At 44.1% G+C, this 19096-nt stretch overlaps 1 protein-coding gene across 11 annotated transcripts in view; it reads right to left on the bottom strand.

The window, feature by feature from the left end:
- EPN2 (epsin 2) overlaps window positions 1-19096 on the bottom strand; it is a 117747-nt gene that overhangs the window by 60738 nt on the left and 37913 nt on the right. For 8 of the 11 annotated variants that reach the window (XM_077449426.1, XM_077449427.1, XM_077449419.1 and 5 more), the window contains exons 2-3: window positions 16501-17309; window positions 7187-7207 (exon numbers count right to left, since the gene is read on the bottom strand). In XM_077449426.1, the coding sequence (XP_077305552.1) occupies window positions 7187-7207; window positions 16501-17098 (619 nt within the window). In that variant the 5' untranslated portion in view covers window positions 17099-17309. The remainder of the gene's footprint in view (window positions 1-7186; window positions 7208-16500; window positions 17310-19096) is intronic. The other 3 variants (XM_077449423.1, XM_077449422.1, XM_077449421.1) reach the window with 1 other exon arrangement.

A 19096-nucleotide genomic window follows, 5' to 3' on the forward strand; every position in this document is an offset into this window, starting at 1 on the left:
TCTGCCACCAAGATCCTGGGTATAAACATCAGTAGATTATGTCCGCATGCAAGAGTCCTTAGGGCTTGTTCACAAGAGCAACAGGGGTGGTGGTTAAAAGATGCAAATGAGACACATTTTTATAACCCCCTAGTCAACCCCCCGATTGCTAACATTACAGCCTGACAGGACTATACAGCAGCATTTTTTAACCTGGGCTGTGAAGTATGACAGGCAACAAGTAAACTCACCTTTTGAGATCAATGCTGTTGCACTTGGCGGCAGTCCCACAATATAAATTTGCTTTTTGGCAATTAAAAAAAAAAAGTGTAAAAAAAAAAAAAAAAAAAAAACACCTATCAGCCGCTGCTTTACCACCCTCCAAAAAGGGATCCAGCGCAGATCACATTTCATAAGGTACTAAGCACTTCCGCCTGTCTTAACGAGACCTTACTCTTCTTGGATATTCATTTTACCTAATGTATACAGTGTTACCTATTGTACTTAAACTAGTGTATCCTCTGCTGTACTGCACTACTAACTCTACAGCTGTTAAACAAAAAATAATAATAATAAAAAAAAAAAATCAAACAAATATAAAACTATCAACTGTCATAACTGGGTGAATGGAAGCGCTGTGAGCTTGTCATTGTTTGGTTCCGGTGCACCTCGCTGTATCTAGTGCAGGAAATAAAAATTGGAGCAAGTTACTGACCAATAACAGGAACTTATTTCCTCATAGGTGGTTCCTTTATATACACAGACATCTGATGTGTTAAAGCATTTCAGCATTTTCCATTACGGGACGCCATGCAATGCTACTGGGTGGAAGAGCAGATAGCAAAAATAAAACTAAATGATACATACTATAAAAAATCACATTTACAAAGCATATTACTTTTATTGGCCCGATTTACAACTCTCTATTTCATTGAACAAAAATAAAGGGTTAGCAAGCCCAGAGGAGGCTAGGGGGGAGCCAGCAAAGTATTTGGTTCTTATAGGGATGAAGGTTTTAGTGTCTTTAGAAAGTGTCATGTATAGATTGTACTCTGTATAACCGTAATACAGTTTTCTATTGTCAATGCAGAATTAGGAGGTTGGGTTGTATGAGAGTTAGGTATGTCATACAGTTTCCTGTCACCATGGCAGAATGAGGAAGTTATGTTGTGGGACATTTAAAGCGGGAGTCCGCCGGGACTCCGCGTTTTTTTTTTTTTTTTAAAGTCAGCAGCTACAAATACTGCAGCTGCTGACTTTTAAAATAGTGACACTTACGTGTCCAGCGCGCCCGCGATGTCGGCACCCGAAGCCGATCTCTAGATCGACACTCGAGTGCTGCCGCCGCCATCTTGGGTATGGGAATCAGGAAATGGAGCCTTTCGGCTTCATTTCCCCGGTTCCCTACTGCGCGAGCCGCGCTGCGCAATGAGGACGGTCCCCGCTGCCTCTGGGATCTGTGTGTTTCCCAGCAGGCAGCGGGGCACTTGCGGAAGGGGGCGGGCACTTGCGGAAAGGGGCGTAATGTACGCCCCTTTCCGCAGAGAGCTAGCCCGGAAGTGGGTGCAGTTACCTGGATTATCCAGGTAACTGCACCCCCCTCCCCCCTGAAAGGTGCCAATTGTGGCGCCGGAGGGGGGGAGGAATCCGATGAGCGGAAGGTCCATTTTAGGGTGGACCTCCGCTTTAAGCAAGCCGTAGATTATGCAAATTTCTTTCCTTTAACAACTGGTTGAAGCAATCAGTGGTTGAAGGAAAGAAAAACATTAGATTTCCCCATAAACACAGTCAGTGTTGATGGGGGAATCCCTCCTGCTGCGATATTGTATTCGGACATTGGGCGGTTTCCCAATCATCAAAATACAGTATTCACTGATGGTGGCTATTGCCACCAGCTGTGATTGCATGAGCAAAACCTGACAAGCTAGTTGTACTGAAGTCGATTGATAGATTGACTTCAGAACAACCAGCCTGCCCATAGATGGATCAAAATTTGTCCGGTTCCTGCTTAACTGATAAAAACTTTGATTCATCTATGGCCAGCCTTATGCCGCGTACACACGAGCGGAATTTCTGACAGAAAAAGTCAAAAGGGAGCTTTTCATCATATATTCTGATCGCGTGTATGCCCCTAAGGACTTTTTATGTTGAAAATTCTGACAGACCTAGAAAGAGAACATGTTCAAAAATGTTTTTGAACCAATTCCTATCGGGAAAACCGCTCGTCTGTATGCTGTTCCGACGGACCAAAAAACAACGCATGCTCTGAAGCAAGTACGAGACGGAAGCTATTGGCTACTGGCTATTGAACTTCCTTTTTCTAGTCCCGTCGTACGTCACCGTGTTCTTGGCGGTCGGACTTTGGTGTGACCGTGTTTATGCAAGACAGCTTGAGCAGAATTCCGTCGGAGAAACCTTAAGAGTTTATTCCGATGGAAAAACCACTCGTGTGTACACGGCATTAGGGTTTTCATACAGCCTCCTGTAACCATGGCAGAATAAGAAGGAAATTCGAGCAAAGGTTGGCCTGGTTGGCACCACTCCTCAAAGAATTTAAAATAGAACTATAGGCAAAGTTTTTTTTTTTTCATTTTAGATTACGGGAGGGTTAAAACCCCTGTCAGATTTTTTTTTTCCGCTATCTGTGTCCCATTGTGGAGATTTCCCTTCACTTCCTGTCCCATAGTCAGGTCAGAGGAAATCCCTGTAAGTCAAGGGAATTCCCTGGGGACCCCCAGGTCACCAGAACTTGGGTACCCATTGGAAGATTTCACCTCGTACTTAGTTTTCTGGGGAAAACCCAGAATTCTAGGTAATTTATTTTACTTTCACTTTCAATGATAATGGTAAACAGGACAAATGGAGAGGGCGAATCTTCCTAATGGGGTACAGACAGCAATAAAAACCTTATAAGTGTTCTAACCCCTCTCTGCTCCATCCAAAACTAAAAAAAATAACTTTTGACTTTAGTTATACTTTAGGCTGGGTTCACACTGCTGCGGGGGGAGATCCGGAAGTGATTCGCACCGCAAATCACATCCGATCTCCGTAGCGATGCGAGTTCAGCCATACAGATAGTATGGCTGAATTCGCATCGCTCCCGCAGCAAACTCGCACAGGACCCTTTTTTTGGTCCGCAACAGAATCGGATCGCATGGGGGTTCACACCATGCGATCCGATTCCTGTGCGAGTCGGCAGATCGCACTGCGATATGCGGACGGATCTGGGGGTGTCATTAACATATCATTGACACTCCCAGCCGTCCGCATAGGGCAGTGTGAACTGCCGGCGGGAGTAATGCGATGCGGGAAAACGCCACGGATTCGCGGCGTTCCCGCATCGCAGCGGTGTGAACCCGGCCTTAAGTCTGAAAATTGATGGAGCCAGGTGGAAAATTATCGGCCGAACACTGACTGCAGCCAATCAGAAATGTTTTCAAGTATTCTAAAATACAATAGTCTGCCTAGGAGTTTCCTCCACCAACGTTGCTTAGCTTGGATAAGGGAATCTATTGACAAGAGAATTCTGGACATCGTGACCTCTACAGCGTTGGGTTTTATCATACATTTACCTGTTGCCATGGCAGAATTACAAGGTAAGATTGTAGGAGAGGTTCAGTAGACAAAAATTGCCATTTAGCATCCAAGAACATTGTATGGAGGATCAGCAAACTCTGCCACAACCCAGCTTCATTAGAGACCCCAGAAGCACTACACATCAATGTCTAGAAGGGGGGCTATTGCATTCTGGTACAGGAGCTGGGAATGTGTTGTTCTGCACGGCGGTGTAGTAACACCTTTCTACAATACACTAAAACTTTCAGCTTTTCCAATGGAGGCACTCAGTGTTGTCCCCATATAGCCACCCAAGGACTTCACTGGGCAACTGGACATAGAGCAGGTACAATCTGACCACCCTTTGGACTCAGAGCTGTGTCCGCATAAACACAGATGCTGGGAGTTTATGTTTAAAGTAATTGTAAAGGCTCAGCTTTTTAAATAAAATAATAAACATGTCACACTTACTTGCTCTCTGCAATGGCTTTACAAAGTGGTCCAAACCTCCTCTCCTGGGGTCCCCCACTGAAGATCTTGGCTCCTCTTGTGTGGCTGCTCCCATAGCAAACACTTTCTATGGGGACAGACGTGTGCACTTGCTCCTTAACCAGGCTGTGTGGGTCAATAGATGCACACAGTGCAGATAAGCCCCACCCACCACCTCTCTGCCTAAGAGCAGCAGGAGCCAATGGCTTCCGCTGCTGCATCTGTGTCCAGCGATACTGGAAGGCTTTTTACTTTGCATAGAATGCATTAAGGTATGAAAGAAAAAAAAATATTTTCACACTTGTGCAACTTAGGACTTCATAGTTGCATGACAAGTTGTACCCCATGATGTCCAGTGAGTATAATTTATATCTGTGTAGTCCCTGCGCTACTTTGGTCCAACTTTCCACTTCAGCCTCAGACGAATTTACCCCCTTAGTGACCAGGCCAATTTTTGCATTACGGCATTGTGTAATTTTAACTGACAATTGCGCGGCCGTGCAACGCTGTACCAAAAACAAAATTGACGTCCTTTTTTTTCCCCACAAATAGCCCTTTCTTTTGGTGGGATTTGATCACTTCTGTGGTTTTTATTTTTTCGTGCTATAATCAAAGACCGCCAATTTTTTATACTTTTCGATATACCGGTAATACATATCCGAAAAATATATGTATAAAAAAACAAATGTATCCATCAGTTTATATAGGCCGTAAATTGATAGGTTTGCGCAAAACTTATGGATAGATTTAGGGACTTTTATATTAGTTTTTGTTTTTACTAGTAATGGTGGCAATCTGTAATTTTTAGCGGGACTGCGACATTGCAGCGGACAAATCTGACCCCAAATTACTTTTTTTGGGGACCAGTGACATTATTACATTGATGAGTGCTATAAAAATGCACTGATCAATGTATAAATGACACTAGCAGGGAAGGGGTTAACACGGGGGGGGGGGGGCGATCAAGGGGTTTACTGTGTTCCCTGGGTGTGTTCTAACTGTAGGGGGGATGGGCTCACTGGGACAACACAGAGATCACTGTTCCCAATCACTGGAAACAGTAGATCTCTGTCATGGTCCCCTGTCAGAACGGGGATCTGCTTGTTTACGCTGGCAGATCCCCGTTCTGCCTCTGTAATAGGTGATCGTGGGTTGCCGGCAGACATTGAGTCCGCCAGACCCGCAGGCACCAGTGTTAATTTTGGCAGCACATTTCGATTTCGTTTTAGTCTTAGGACTAAAATGGCATTTTAGTTTTAGTCCCATTTTAGTCTTCTGCAGTTGTTTTAGTTTTAGTCGTATTTAGTCGACTAAATCTCCAGTACATTTTTGTTGACTAAAATCTCCTACATTTTAGTCAAGTAAAATCTCAAGTATATTTTATTCGACTAAAACTAATTTTAGTCATCTAAAATCGAATGGATGTAATTCAATTGTAATGCATTAGTTAAAGTGAGGTTCCACCCTAAAGTGGAACTTCTGCTCATCGGAACCCTCCCCCCCTCCGGTGCCACATTTGGCACCTATCAGGAGGGAGGGGGTGCAGATATCTGTCTAAGACAGGTATTTGCACCCACTTCCAGGCATAGACTCCCACGGGAGTCTACGCCTCTTCCTGTCCCGCCGCGCTGTCTGCTGAGACACACACGGGTCCCAGAGACAGCGCAGACCATTCCCATTGCGCTGCGCGACTCGCACATGAGCAGTAGGGAACCGGGAAGTGAAGCCGCAACGCTTCACTTCCTGATTCCCCCCACCAAGAATGGCGGCAGCAGCCAAGCGATTGATCGGCCTCGGCTGCCGACATCGCTGGACCCCAGGAAAGGTGAGCGTCCATTTATTAAAAGTCAGCAGCTGTAGTATTTATAGTTGCTGGCTTTTAATCATTTTTTTTCGGGTGGACTCCCTCTTTAACAATTCTCTACAATTTGCAAACTCACTATATACTGCTGGAGTGAAAAATCGAATATGTTGTTTATTATTACATTGAGATATGAACATGCACTACAGAACAGTGTTAATTTTGAATTCAAATTTCAATTTAGTTTCAGTCTTAGTCTTTTGACTAAAATGGCATTTTATTTTTAGTCGTATTTTAGTCATCTGAATTGTTTTAGTTTTAGTCGTATTTTAGTCGACTAAAATGATATTCATTTAGTCGACTAAAATGTTTTAGTCAACTAAATTAACACTGGCAGGCACATTCCAACAGCGGGTGCGAGCCGCCATACAGCTACGGTGCGCAGGAGAGCCGACAGTGGCTGGTTGGCTAGTGGTTAACGTGACTTGAGGTCCATAGACCTCACAATTACACAGGCATTGCTTCAAGTTGCGTTAAGGTCACGCAACTTTCAGGTCACACAAGTGTGAAAGGGGCCTTATTCCTCTCTAGAACCACCTTTAGCCAATGGGGAGATACAGGGGAGACTGACACAGATGTTCTGCAGACAGTTCCAAAGCCTGCCTATCTTGGGAAAAGAACAGCAGTGATTGGGCACAGTTTTGTAGCCTATCAGATTACTTTATTTCCTCTATAATTTCATGGCCAGGCCTGACCTGGTCTGTCTGTAGCTGTCCATACAGATGATCGTTGATCAGGTCATGCCCATGAGCCACATATAAACTGGAGACATTGGGTGTTGCTGTATAGAGATCCAGACCTTTCATCTAGATCAGGGAACGGCCATGGAAGAGTCACATGATTTTACCACAATAGATGCAGACGGGCCGGCCTCGGGACAATCGCCCGTTTATGTAAGCTGGCATTCACAGGCTGTGCATCGTATTCTGTTCACCGCTGGCCTGAAGAGATGTACCATGCAGCTCTCCCAGAGTCCATTTTTATCTTTGAAGCTGGTCACAGACATTGTAGGGTGGTTGGATTGTACCTGCGTCATGTGATCTTTATACAGATACTTACATAAACATGTATGCTTAGACCACTCAAGTGTGCATGTTTATACCAAGGGAGCAGGGGTCAGAAGCATGACCAAACACCTCCATCGCTATGTTGTTTCATGGAAAAACAGGAGCAATCATTCAAAGATTTGCAACACAGCCTATGTCCATGTCTGCTAAAGTTGGACAGCGGGGGGGTGTATGGTGGTTTCAACTGGGGCCATGCAAACCGTGCAAATTGCCATGCCTGAGACAATACACTCACCTGTGAGGACATCGCACATAACTGCAGGCAGATAACAAAACACAACCATACATGTTATTATAATATTAATGACCCGTATGCCATACATCCATGTCTACACAAACCAAAGTGCTTCAATTATAGGCCAACACCCTGGTGCTCACCTTTCAATACTAGTGCCAAAGTCCGACTGTGAGCAGCCTATAGTGGACAGATAAGAGCGGCCATTTTTAAAGCAGGTGTGAAAATGCAAGCTACTAGACTCCGAGGCAACACCATAATATTTGATCAAATGTTCCAAGAGGCAAATATCCAGTATTCAACCTCTAACACTTTTTCTATGGCCTCCGTGTTTTGTTTTGTTTTTTTACATTTTGAACTCATGCGTCAGACAGGTCTACTCCAACATAAAGGATCAAATGTCACCCAAGATTCACTGTATATTTTCTGAACAAATTATCACCTGCCAAAAAGACCAACAGCTGTATTTTCTGTCTGTAAAGTGAGATCGTCAACCTGGCTATACTGTCCTGCAGGGGCATTGGATTACAGGACTGGCTAAAAAGAATGGCAGATAAGAGGCAGCCTCCTTACAAACTGCAGCCTGACAGGTATGAACCAGGCCTAAAATATAATTCCCAGTGGAACCTTCCCTTTTTTGTTTTACGTTATGGACACAATTACACCTGGGAGGTGCGCTGTGGTGCACTTAACACACCCATGTCATCACGCCATATCATGCAGTGGGGGGGGGTGAATTTACTAAGACTGGAGCACTTAGAATCTGGTGCAGCTGTGTGTGGTAGGTAATCAAATTTATTTTTGACAATAAAGTCTGGAAAGTGATTGGTTTCTATTTCGAGCTGCACCAGATTTTGCACACTCCAGTTTTAGTAAATGCCCCGTACACACGAGCGGATTTTCTGTTGGAAAAAACTTGGATGGTTTTTCGGATGGAATTCCGCTCAAGCTTGGCTTGCATACACACGGTCACACAGAAGTTCTCTGAACTTTCGACCGTGAAGAACGCGGTGACGTACAACACTACGACGAGCGGAGAAAATGAAGTTCAGTGCTTCCAAGCATGCGTCAAATTGTTTCTGAGCATGTGTAGGAATTTTGCACATTTTCCGTCTGAAAAATAGAGAACCTGCCCTCAATCTTTTGCTGGCGGAAATTCCGCCAGCAAAAGTCCGATGGAGCATACACACGGTCGGAATTTCCGACCAAAAGCTCTCATTGGACTTTTGCTTGCCGGATTTCCGATCATGTGTATGTTTATGGAGCTTAACAGCAGCCCTTTAATGGGATAAACCCTAGCAGACTTGAAAAGTCTACCCGCAACAAGGTTGGTCAGTGCACTGCAATACATGATATTGGGTTACCATGCATTGCGATGCACATTCCCCATGTAGTGTTATGGGGAAGGTGTGTTGTAGTGCACCAGCACTCGTAACATGCATTACCGTGTGTTGTGGTTAGGTGTGAGGTAATGAGTACGTTACTGTAGACACTCTTGTGAATAAATAATCTCTAATTTGACCACCCATGTTACAGCCAGATTGTATAATCTCCTTTAGATTTATCAACACCTGGGTAGCATTGTGGCTGAGTATAGCAGAATTTTAAACTGGCCATACATTATACAACTTTTTAATTCGATTTTCCTTTAGATTTACCTTCAGCTATGAAGTGCAAGGGTCTGCCTGATTGCATACATATTAAAAGTGATCGGGTTTGATCGCATGTTATATGGTTTTGGTAAATCTAAAGGAAAGTGGTGCAAGAAAATTGTATAATGTATGGCCAGTCTTATGCCGGCCATACACGGTTCAAATTTTTTGAAAATCGTATCTAAGAATTTTTGTACGAATTTCGCACCATTAGTGGGCTGCCGCAACAGCCGATTTTCGTGCGGCAAACAAATTTGAGTAATCGGACATGTTGGACATTTTTTAAAAAACAAATGATTTTCTAATCAATGATAGGAGAATCGTGTGAGAAATGTAATAAGAAAAAAAAATGCGCATTGTCAAGAAAAGAAAATTTACAGAGAGAGAAGAAGATTCCCGGACACAAATTATTTTCTGTAGCAACATGAGGGGAAATTGAAGGCTTGGTCGGCCAAATTTTGAAAATCAATGGTGGCACCATCAGATCACAAAAAAAAAAAAAAAACGTTCTGATTTTGAAAAGAAAATTTGTTTGAAATTTGACCGTGTATGGGCTGCATTAGTCTACAACTCCAGCGATGACAGATCAATGCTGTTAATTATCTTCCAACATCACTGTCTTCTAGTCATTGATACATCAGAAGCAGCTGCCTAATGTGATACCTGTGCATGCAAATTCATTATCCCTGGCTGCATTCCTGACATTGTAGAGGTTTTTGGGTTTTTTTGCAGAAAAGATATGCAAAGTCTTTTCTGCTAGACCAGAGGTCTTCAAACTTTCTAAGCAAAGGGCTAGTTTACTGACCTTCAGACTTTCGGGGGCCGGGCTGTGGCTCGTGAGTAGAAATTGTCCCAGCATCAGTTGGAGTAAACAATGGTGTCAGTGAGAGCAATAGTGCCCCATTGTTGAGGTCATTGAGGGGAACTGTGCCCCATCGTTGGTGTCATTGAGAGGAATGACCCCCCATCATTGGTGTCACTAGGCCTCATTGTTGGTGTCATTGGGAGGAATAGTGCCTGATCTTTGGTGTCATTGGGAGGAACTGTGCCCCATCATTGGGGTCATTGAGAGGAATGGCCCCCCATCATTGGTGTCACTAGGCCTCATTGTTGGTGTCATTGGGAGGAATAGTGCCTGGTCTTTGGTGTCATTCGGAGGAACTGTGCCCCATCATTGGGGTCATTGAGGAATGGCCCCCCATCATTGGTGTCACTAGGCCTCATTGTTGGTGTCATTGGGAGGAATAGTGCCTGATCTTTGGTGTCATTCAGAGGAACTGTGCCCCATCATTGGGGTCGTTGAGAGGAATGGCCCCCCATCATTGGTGTCACTAGGCCTCATTGTTGGTGTCATTGGGAGGAATAGTGCCTGATCTTTGTCATTCGGAGGAACTATGCCCCATCATTGGGGTCATTGAGAGGAATGGCCCTCCATCATTGGTGTCACTAGGCCTCATTGTTGGTGTCATTGGGAGGAATAGTGCCTGATCTTTGGTGTCATTGGGAGGAACTGTGCCCCAAAATTGATGTCATTGGGAGGAATGGTGCCCCATCATTGGTGTCATTAGACCTCGTTGTTGGTGTCATTGGAAGGAATGGTCCCCCATCATTGGTATTATTGGGCCCTATTGTTGGTTTCATTGGAAGGAACTGTGCCCCTTCGTTGGTGTCAGTGAATAAAATACTGCCCCAAGGGCCGTATATAAGCAAGCAAAGGGCCACATTCAGCCCCCGGGCCGCAGTTTGGGCACCACTGTGCTAGACAATACTCCTACTTCCCAGCAATTAAAAAAAGTATATCTAAAGTTCCCGTTTAAACCTGTTGCTTTGTCTTGCATTGGTAAAGCACAGGTTGACTTGAAGATCAGGACAAAACAATTGTAAATTGCACTGATATCCTTTCACTTGAACACATCAAATTTGCAACAAAGATGCAAATGGGTAGCTTTCTGTTGCAAATGAATGGAATCACAGGAATGCAATCAGAACTGCATCGCCATCTGCAAATACAAGGCATTATGTTCCTGTCCTTCAAGCCATGCAAAACAAAAAAATCAACTAAGCTTTTAACACTCTGCAGACTTCAAGGGATAATTAGTTTGGATTTTGAAAGTCAGCAGGCAGAACGCCATTCTCCATTTCAAAAGACGGCTAAATTGGATTAGCCGGGGGTGATAATGACGGCAGGGTGGAGCTCGGGGCTTGCGCATTGTCACACCGCATGTATAGAAATGAGAGATTAGATGTGTCTATGCCACAGATAAGGAAGAAGAGCAGCTGTCCATTTGCTGACTTTCGTTTCATTAGAGGGATGGTGCCGCCCTCAGATAACTTTGATCTGTTTTACGTGCCCCTCCTGAAACTTTGAAAACAGACCTAGATTCATAGCTAAACTCTGGGGAAGCGGTTAAATACACCGCTGAAATATGTATTTATGAACTGTTTTAGCAATCAAAGCATTTGTAATTCTGGTTAGCCGGTCATTTGATCCAGGTGGGATTCCAAGACGCTACAGTCAGGTCTATGACGTAATATAGTGCTGCAGCAGCACAGCTCATTCCAGAGCACTGGGTCAGGACACACCTCCTGTCTGCTTATTGGATGATTTAGGAGCAGCAGCAGCACAGCTCATTCCAGAGCACTGGGTCAGGACACACCTCCTGTCTGCTTATTGGATGATTTAGGAGCAGCAGCAGCACAGTGATGAGTCAAAAGCCAGCGACATTAATTGCCTTTAGGCCTCATCCACACGGACGTTTTTACAGCCGCTTTTTTGAGCGTTTTTTGCAGCTTAAAAAGGCCTGTCCATGTTAGTCTATGGCTTCATGCCCACCTAGGCGTTTTTGAGCTGCAAATGGCATAGGCGTTTTTAAGCTGTAAAAAAAACCCAGGACCAGTGCGTTCCGTGGCGTGGAGCTAGAGCTGTAAAAACGCGAATTGCAAAAAAAAGCACAAAAACACGCAACATATTTTCTTTGTTTTCTGAGTGCAATAGCCAAGAGATGTGTTTCTTTAAAAACGCTACTTAACGCTAACGCTAAAAAACGCGCAAAAATGCCAAAGCAAAACGTGGTAAAAATCGCGTTTTTAATGCCGATTTTTCCAGGCGTCGGAGCTAGCTTTGCGGCCAGTTTTTTAAAACGTCCGTGTGCATGAGCACTTATTGTCTTTTCCTGGAGCAGTCTGTTGGTTGTTGAGGCAACCCTTCCCCCACCAAGGATGGTCCAATAGGGAGGTGAGAGGATGAGATTTGTATATAAATTCTGCTGCAAGAAAATAAAGGAGGGCGCAAACCTTAAAGCGGAGTTCCACCCAAAAATTGAACTTCTGCCCATTGTATCCCCCCGCCCCTCCGGTGCTACAATTGGCACCTTTCGGGGGGAGGGGGGGGGGACAGGATACCTGTCTTTGACAAGTATCCTGTTCCTACTCCCAGGAGTCCAGGCCGCAGACATCACAGCGGGGCTCCCTCCTCTCCCTGTCACCGGGCCAGTAGGAGAGAGGAGCGGAGCCTCACGCATGCGCAGTAGGGTTCCCGGCGTGAAGCCATAAGGCTACACTGCAGGGTACCCTTACCCGTAATGTCAGTGGCAGCACCCAATAGCTGATGGAAACATCAGCTGCGGTGCCGACATCGATGGACTCCAGGCAAGGTAAGTGTCCTATTAATTTAAAGCCAGCAGCTGCAGTATGTGTAGCTGCTGGCTTTTAATTTTATTTTTATTTTTTGGGCGGAACACCACTTTAATTACCATTTATAAAGAAGCCAAAGGCATACTCACAAACCTTTAAAATCACAACTCTAACATGGTGGATCCCAGACGCTATGTTGGGAAAGCTGACGTGTCTCGGGAGTCAGGCTCCCTTCTTCAGAGCCCTGTGATGTCCTCAAGTCTGTGAGTATGCCTTTGGCTTCTTAAGTTCTATGGTGATTAAGGTAATGCACTAGGCGTCTGAGCCCCTCTTTATTTTCTTATAGAATTTCCCCACTTAGAGAGAGCAGCATTGCCTGAGATACTACTGTTGTACAGTTGGATGTGAGACGGAGTGAGCGCTGAGGCCTGACTGTTTTAGATGAATTCAGCTGCCTAGAACTTCAATTTTGCAATAAGTTTTAAGATGAAATTAACCTTTTGTAGGATGGTACTGCTACATTTGGGCTACATTCACACCAATGATTTAGGTGATTTGTGCAAATTTCAGAGTCAGGAATCTTGTGATGTATGATGACCGGTTGCTGGCAGCTGAAGCTATTCGCAGCTATCAGCACAGCCAGCGATTACCTGCGGTGATCACTGCTGGACACGCACAGTCATCCAGCAGCGCTCACCGCAGGTAATCGCTGGCTGGGCAGACAGCTGCTGGTGACCCGCCAATATAGTGAACTGGGTCAGCGGGCACACTTAGCCCATCACAGAAGCAGCAGGAATCAGAAGATTACTGACGCTGCAATTTTCACGAATCGCTGGTGTAAACGTAGCCTTAAGGGGAGCTCCAGATTTCGTTCATTGTAACATAGTCAACTTTACATTTTACTAAATATGTTCACATGAAGAAGATATCATTTATTTTTCTTCCCCAAGGTTTCAGTTGTCTACATTTCTATGCAACAAATCCTTCCATGGGTGCCGCCAATGTTTAAACTCAAGGCCCAAGGCCTGCCATGTTCTCCACAACCCACTTCCACCAGATGTCAGACATTGTCATCTATTGTGAACTCGTAGATTCTGATTGGATGAAAGCGTTGGGTGGTGAGGACAACTTCAAACAACATGATATTGTTTGTTGTGGAAGCCAAAGCCAAATATCCAGAAAATCAGATGTGCCGCAATTTTTGAAATACAACACACTGCAAAGCATGTTGTTTATTAGTGCACTGGGGTGTAATTCATACTCAATGGCACAACATTGCTTTGGCATGCATTATCATAACTTGATACAAGCCTAACAACACAAAAATATAAATGGAGCCTAAGGCCACCTTCACAGGAGCGATTAGGGGCATACAACAGAAACAAGCAGCAAAAATTGACAGATTTTTGGGGCTGGGATGATGGGTATGTGAACAGAGGCAATGACAGGCTGAGAGGAGCCATCTCTGTTGGCATGTAACCGCACATGGAATGGATACCTACATGTAGGGATGGATGTCCAAGTCCGGACTCCTCTTTCTGTGTGAAGTGGCAATCATCTGTCCCTAACTGCAGGTAACGGCTCCATGTGAATGTAACCAGCAGGCAGACACAGCCACCTGTCATTAATTCACATAGAAAGATCCGCCACAGCTAAATGTAAATACCTGTGATTCTGGCTGCAGTAGTCTGCTGATTCTTGCCACCATCCCTAATCGCCCATGTGAAGGAGGCCTAAATGATGAACCCAAACCCCTTCACGACTCACAGACCAGCCTGTGTCCTCCTTGATTCCCTGCAATCAGCTGGGTGCTAATGCCCCGGAGTCTGCTCTTGCTCCACTGTAATCTACCATTCAAGTAATGGGCCACACACTGAGGATGTTCAACACACTGCTCAATCCCACCCAAAGCCATGCCCCCAACATGTTTCACCTACAACAGGGCTTAATCATGACGAGCTGAATGTCTTTGTACGGTCCATTATTTGGATAGTGGATTCCAGTGGAACAAGGCCTAAATATCACACATTATTAATACTGATTTACTGCCGATGTGTGAGAGAGAGCATTAAGATCAGTGAGTTGTTTGTTCCTTTTGTGTAGTAGTGGTAAAACAATATAAAAAGGCAATTACTCTGCTCTAATATTTAGACAAAGAGCAGCATTAAAACTAATAATAACATTTTAGCACTTTTCTGCATAAACATTATACGAAGCATAATAAATATTTTAAAAGTAAGGGCCAATAAATCCCATAAGCTTTAAAGTGCATCTTCAGTCTTTTAGTGAATATGTCCAGATTATGTAAAATAGATTTTGTACCAAAGTCCAAGCTTTTCAATAATAAAATAAATTCTATAAAATCCCTAAAAAAAAACAAACCAATAAAAAGATCCCCTTGCTGACAACGTAGGACATATGTTTATCACAGAACAATGCAGAGTGACGGTAACCAAGGCGTACCGTATGTTAGATTGACTTGAAAGATAAGTGGCTGCTTCTAAAAAAACACAACTTAGGACACGTAGGAACTTGTGACATCTGTCTAAAAATAACACTTTCAAAGACGCTGTGTACCTGGCAAGCTCAATATTCCCACTGTGTTCAAGAGTAGAGTGGAATCACAACAGGGATTAAAGTCAATGTAAACCCAAGAACAAAAATGTACTATATTGCTGTTTACCAGGCCTTAGATATGCTGATTGCATTAGCTTTCAGTAAATTTTTTTCCATTAGAATCTTTGATAGTAGCTCACTTCCTTTCCTAGGGGGACAACGCTCAATCACTGTACTGTATCTGTGGATGGGCAATGTTGTCTCCCTCCACATTCTCTTTCTCTTTCCAACAACATACAGAGGGGTGTTTTGTACTACATAGAGATTACTGGTAACAATGCAACACAGGAAATTAGCAGCCCACTAAAGTTCCGGCAGGATCAACAGAGATATGTTCATGAGTACTCAAGAGACATGACATTGAAGGATTTAGCCCATCCCAGCCTAGTATAAAAAATATCAGCTTTGGGTGAACTGACTTTTTAAAGAGACCCTGTTATCAGACCTAGTCATTCCAACTACAATTACACATTTTATGCATGTTGTTTATCTCAACATTTCCTTTGTGTAGACCTCTAAAAGTCCTGAGACTGCTGACTTAAAACTCACCCAAATGATACTCTATACCAGCCTTCCTCAAAAAGGGTTCATTCTGTCTTTATTTAGCAGGGAGCAATGGGGAATTGATCTACTACCTACAGTGACCACCAATATAAGGGTAAACCTTCAGGTCTCCGCTCAGGCTTCTGTGGCTGTATCTGATGGATCCAGCCTATAGGTCCATCTTAACCCTATACAACCATAGGCAGAAAAAATATCCCAGGATTCTGTACACAGTGCAAGCCTGTCCATCACACAAGTAACAGCAGCTTCAGCATAGCTCCATCTAAGCCCCCCTCCCCCCAAGGTGTTTCACCCCCACGGGGCTTAGTCATGGTGGGGCTCACTTTTCTGTTGACCAACAATGATAGGGGTCCATTCTCCACTGATCACCGTTATAGGGGGTGACTTCTCCAATAACAACGACTGTAAGAGTTCATTTCTTCACTGACCACCAATGTAAGCGGTGATTCTCCACTGACCACCAATATAACGGCCACTTCTCCATTGATCACCAATGTAGGGGTCACTTCTCCACTGACCACCTCACTAGAGAGATCTTCCCTCACTTTCTGTTCCCGTGACAACAGGGCAACAAATTGGAGGAGAGGTTGTCACCAGAACAGAAAGGGACAGGCCGCAATAAAAATATTGTCAAATTCTAACCCTTCCCTAATTTACAAAAAAAATAAAAAATGGTTTTGTCAGTGTTCCCATCATATAGATTTCCCAATGCAAAACTGACTTTAACCCTCCCCTGCTCTATCCTAAACATAATGCAATGTTTTCGCTAGAGTTAGGCTTTCTTGAACAAAATACAGGAGTTTGCTGTTAACCCATCTTCTCCATAGTTAGATGTTGACATCTACTTACATCCATGGTATGACGCTGGAGATCCACCTGACTTTCCGTAGTCCTGCTCTGAGTAACTTGTAGACAGGTTAGGTTGACTAGATCCTCGGCCAAAGCTGATCTGATTGTTGCTCCCCACCCCGGTGGCCACCTGTGCCATACGCTCTTTGGTCTTAAGTGCCTGGGCTCTCTCGCCTTTCAACCTCTCATCATCCTTCAAAAGGCTCACCAATTGTTTAGACTTTTCCCGTACGTTAATCCCCTGGTCTTTGCCGTCCCGGTCGATGTACTGGAAGTCCTTTAGAGTCTGTATGGCGAAGATGTTCTCCTTGCACTGGTGGGACACCCTCTCAGAACCAGTCTTGATGAGATAGTCCAACAAGGTCAAAGCTTTGTAAACATGCCTCCAGTTCTTCCCATGGTCATTGAGTCTCTTCCAGATCATGCTCATGATTTCAGAAAAAGCCACCACATTGTAAGTCAAGTCAGCGATTTCTGTCATAAGGGAGCTAGAAGGACCCCATGGGTCATTGGAGGTGGCTTCCCTGACTTTAATCTCAGCTTCTGAATAATTATTTACAATGTTTTTCATCTGCCTCCGAATAGATGAGGTGGTCATTTTTGTATGGTTTAAAAATGTTTTAAAAAATCCACAGTAAAAAATCTAAATCATAAAACAACCTTAAAAATCCACGGCCGAAATGTCCTTGCGTTCAAAGGTAGAGTAGTAAATCCTTTGTGAAATGAATCGTCCACACATGAGAAGGAGCGTGATCCAATTTTCGGTAAAAGCATCTCCTCAACCCTCGTACATTTTGAGACCATACGAGCTAAAAAGAGAAAAAAATAATAATGGGTCAGTAGAGTAGTGTTTTTTTTTTTCCCCCACAGAATAATATTAAAATGACACATCCAGCATACAAAATCCCCATTGCTCTTCTGTCCCAGCTAAATTTGTAAGATTTTTCTAGTGGTCACCGGGGTTGAGGCTGCACACTGTGTATAGCCCACCCCTAAACACTGCACTCTATACACAGCACACCCCTGAACTCTGCATGTAACGCACTCCTGAACACTGCATTCTGTATATAGCTCACCGCTGCACTCTGTATGTAATGCACTCCTGAATCCTGAAATCTGTATGTAGCACACCCCTTAACCTTGCACTCTGTACACATGCATGGTGCACTCCTGGAACTGCACTCAGTGCATAGTGTACCCCCGAACTCTGTATGCAGTGCACTTCTGAACTCTGCACTCTATACGTAGCGTAATCCTGAACCCTGCACTCTGTACGTAGTGCACCCCAGATACAACTGACTCTTTGAAGGCAACCATACTGCTGATGCAGCCCTTGATGAAATTGAGTTTGACACCCCTGCTATAGGGCATGTAGTGGGAGAAAATCTCCTCTGTGGGGACAAAAGCAACACAATTTTGAAGTTTTAGTATTAAAAATATCTGTTACCAGTAACCTGCTATTAGTCATGAAAGCCTCTTCTGTGCAAACCTTAACTATTGTTTTAATAAGGCCTTGACTTGATGGATGAGCCCTATCCTTGTGGATAAAACTTGCCTACTCACCTCTGTCCAAGGCAAGTGCACTTACTGGCCAATACATCATATGAGCCAGGGGCCCACTGCTTCCGGACCCACCATAGGGGAAGACTAATGTTATTTCCACATGGCAGCCTTTCTCTACTAGGGTTACTCCAGAGGTTGCTAGGGGTTCTGTGAGCACTGAGCAATTTCAGCCTCTCAGATAAGTAGCCAGATACACCAATTAGCTTTTATACAATCTGTAAGGGGGGCTTACTTTCCACTGACCACCAAGTAATAGAATCCTACTCCACTAATTACCAGTGTAAAGAAGCACTACTCCACTGACCACCAATGTAATAGAATCCTGTTCCACTGATTACCAATATAATAGAGTCCTACTCCACTGACTACAAATGTAAGGGGGTCCTTCTTCGCCAACCACCAATGTAACAGGGTCTTTCTCCACCAACCAGCAATGTAATGGGGTCTGACAAACAGTGCAAAGAGGCCCAACTCCACTGACCACCAATGCAATATTATCTTACTCCACTGACCACCAATATAATAGAGTCCTACTCCACCAACCACCAATGTAATGGAGTGCTTTACTACCAACGTAATGGGGTCTTTCTCCACCCACCAGCAATGTAAGGGAGTCCTTCTCCATTGAGTACCAATGTAATAGAATCCTACTCCACTGACTAATTATATAATAGAATCCAACTCCACTGACTACCAATGTAAGGGTGTATTTCTCCACCCACCAACAATGTATCTCCACCCACCAACTTATCCATTGACCACCAGTGTAAACGGGTACTTTTCCACTGACCAGCAATGTAAGTAGGCATTATTTCACTAACTACCATGTGAGGAAACTCTACTGTATTCATTGTTAGCTTCTGTTCAACCCCAGTAGCCACATATGGATTGTAATTTGGCTGGTCTCTTCTGAACTGGCTGAATTTTGACTCCTGTATGGCCAGCTTTACAGTTTCTTTTATCTTTCAGGATTCTATTGGTAAGCTGTCGGGTCTGCACGCATGCTGTGCCCATTATGAGGCCTTTCCGCTTA

Source organism: Lithobates pipiens, unplaced genomic scaffold, assembly GCF_037356315.1.
Source record: "Lithobates pipiens isolate NorthernLeopardFrog02 unplaced genomic scaffold, aLitPip1_a1.2 Scaffold_22, whole genome shotgun sequence".
Classification (NCBI taxonomy): domain Eukaryota; kingdom Metazoa; phylum Chordata; class Amphibia; order Anura; family Ranidae; genus Lithobates; species Lithobates pipiens.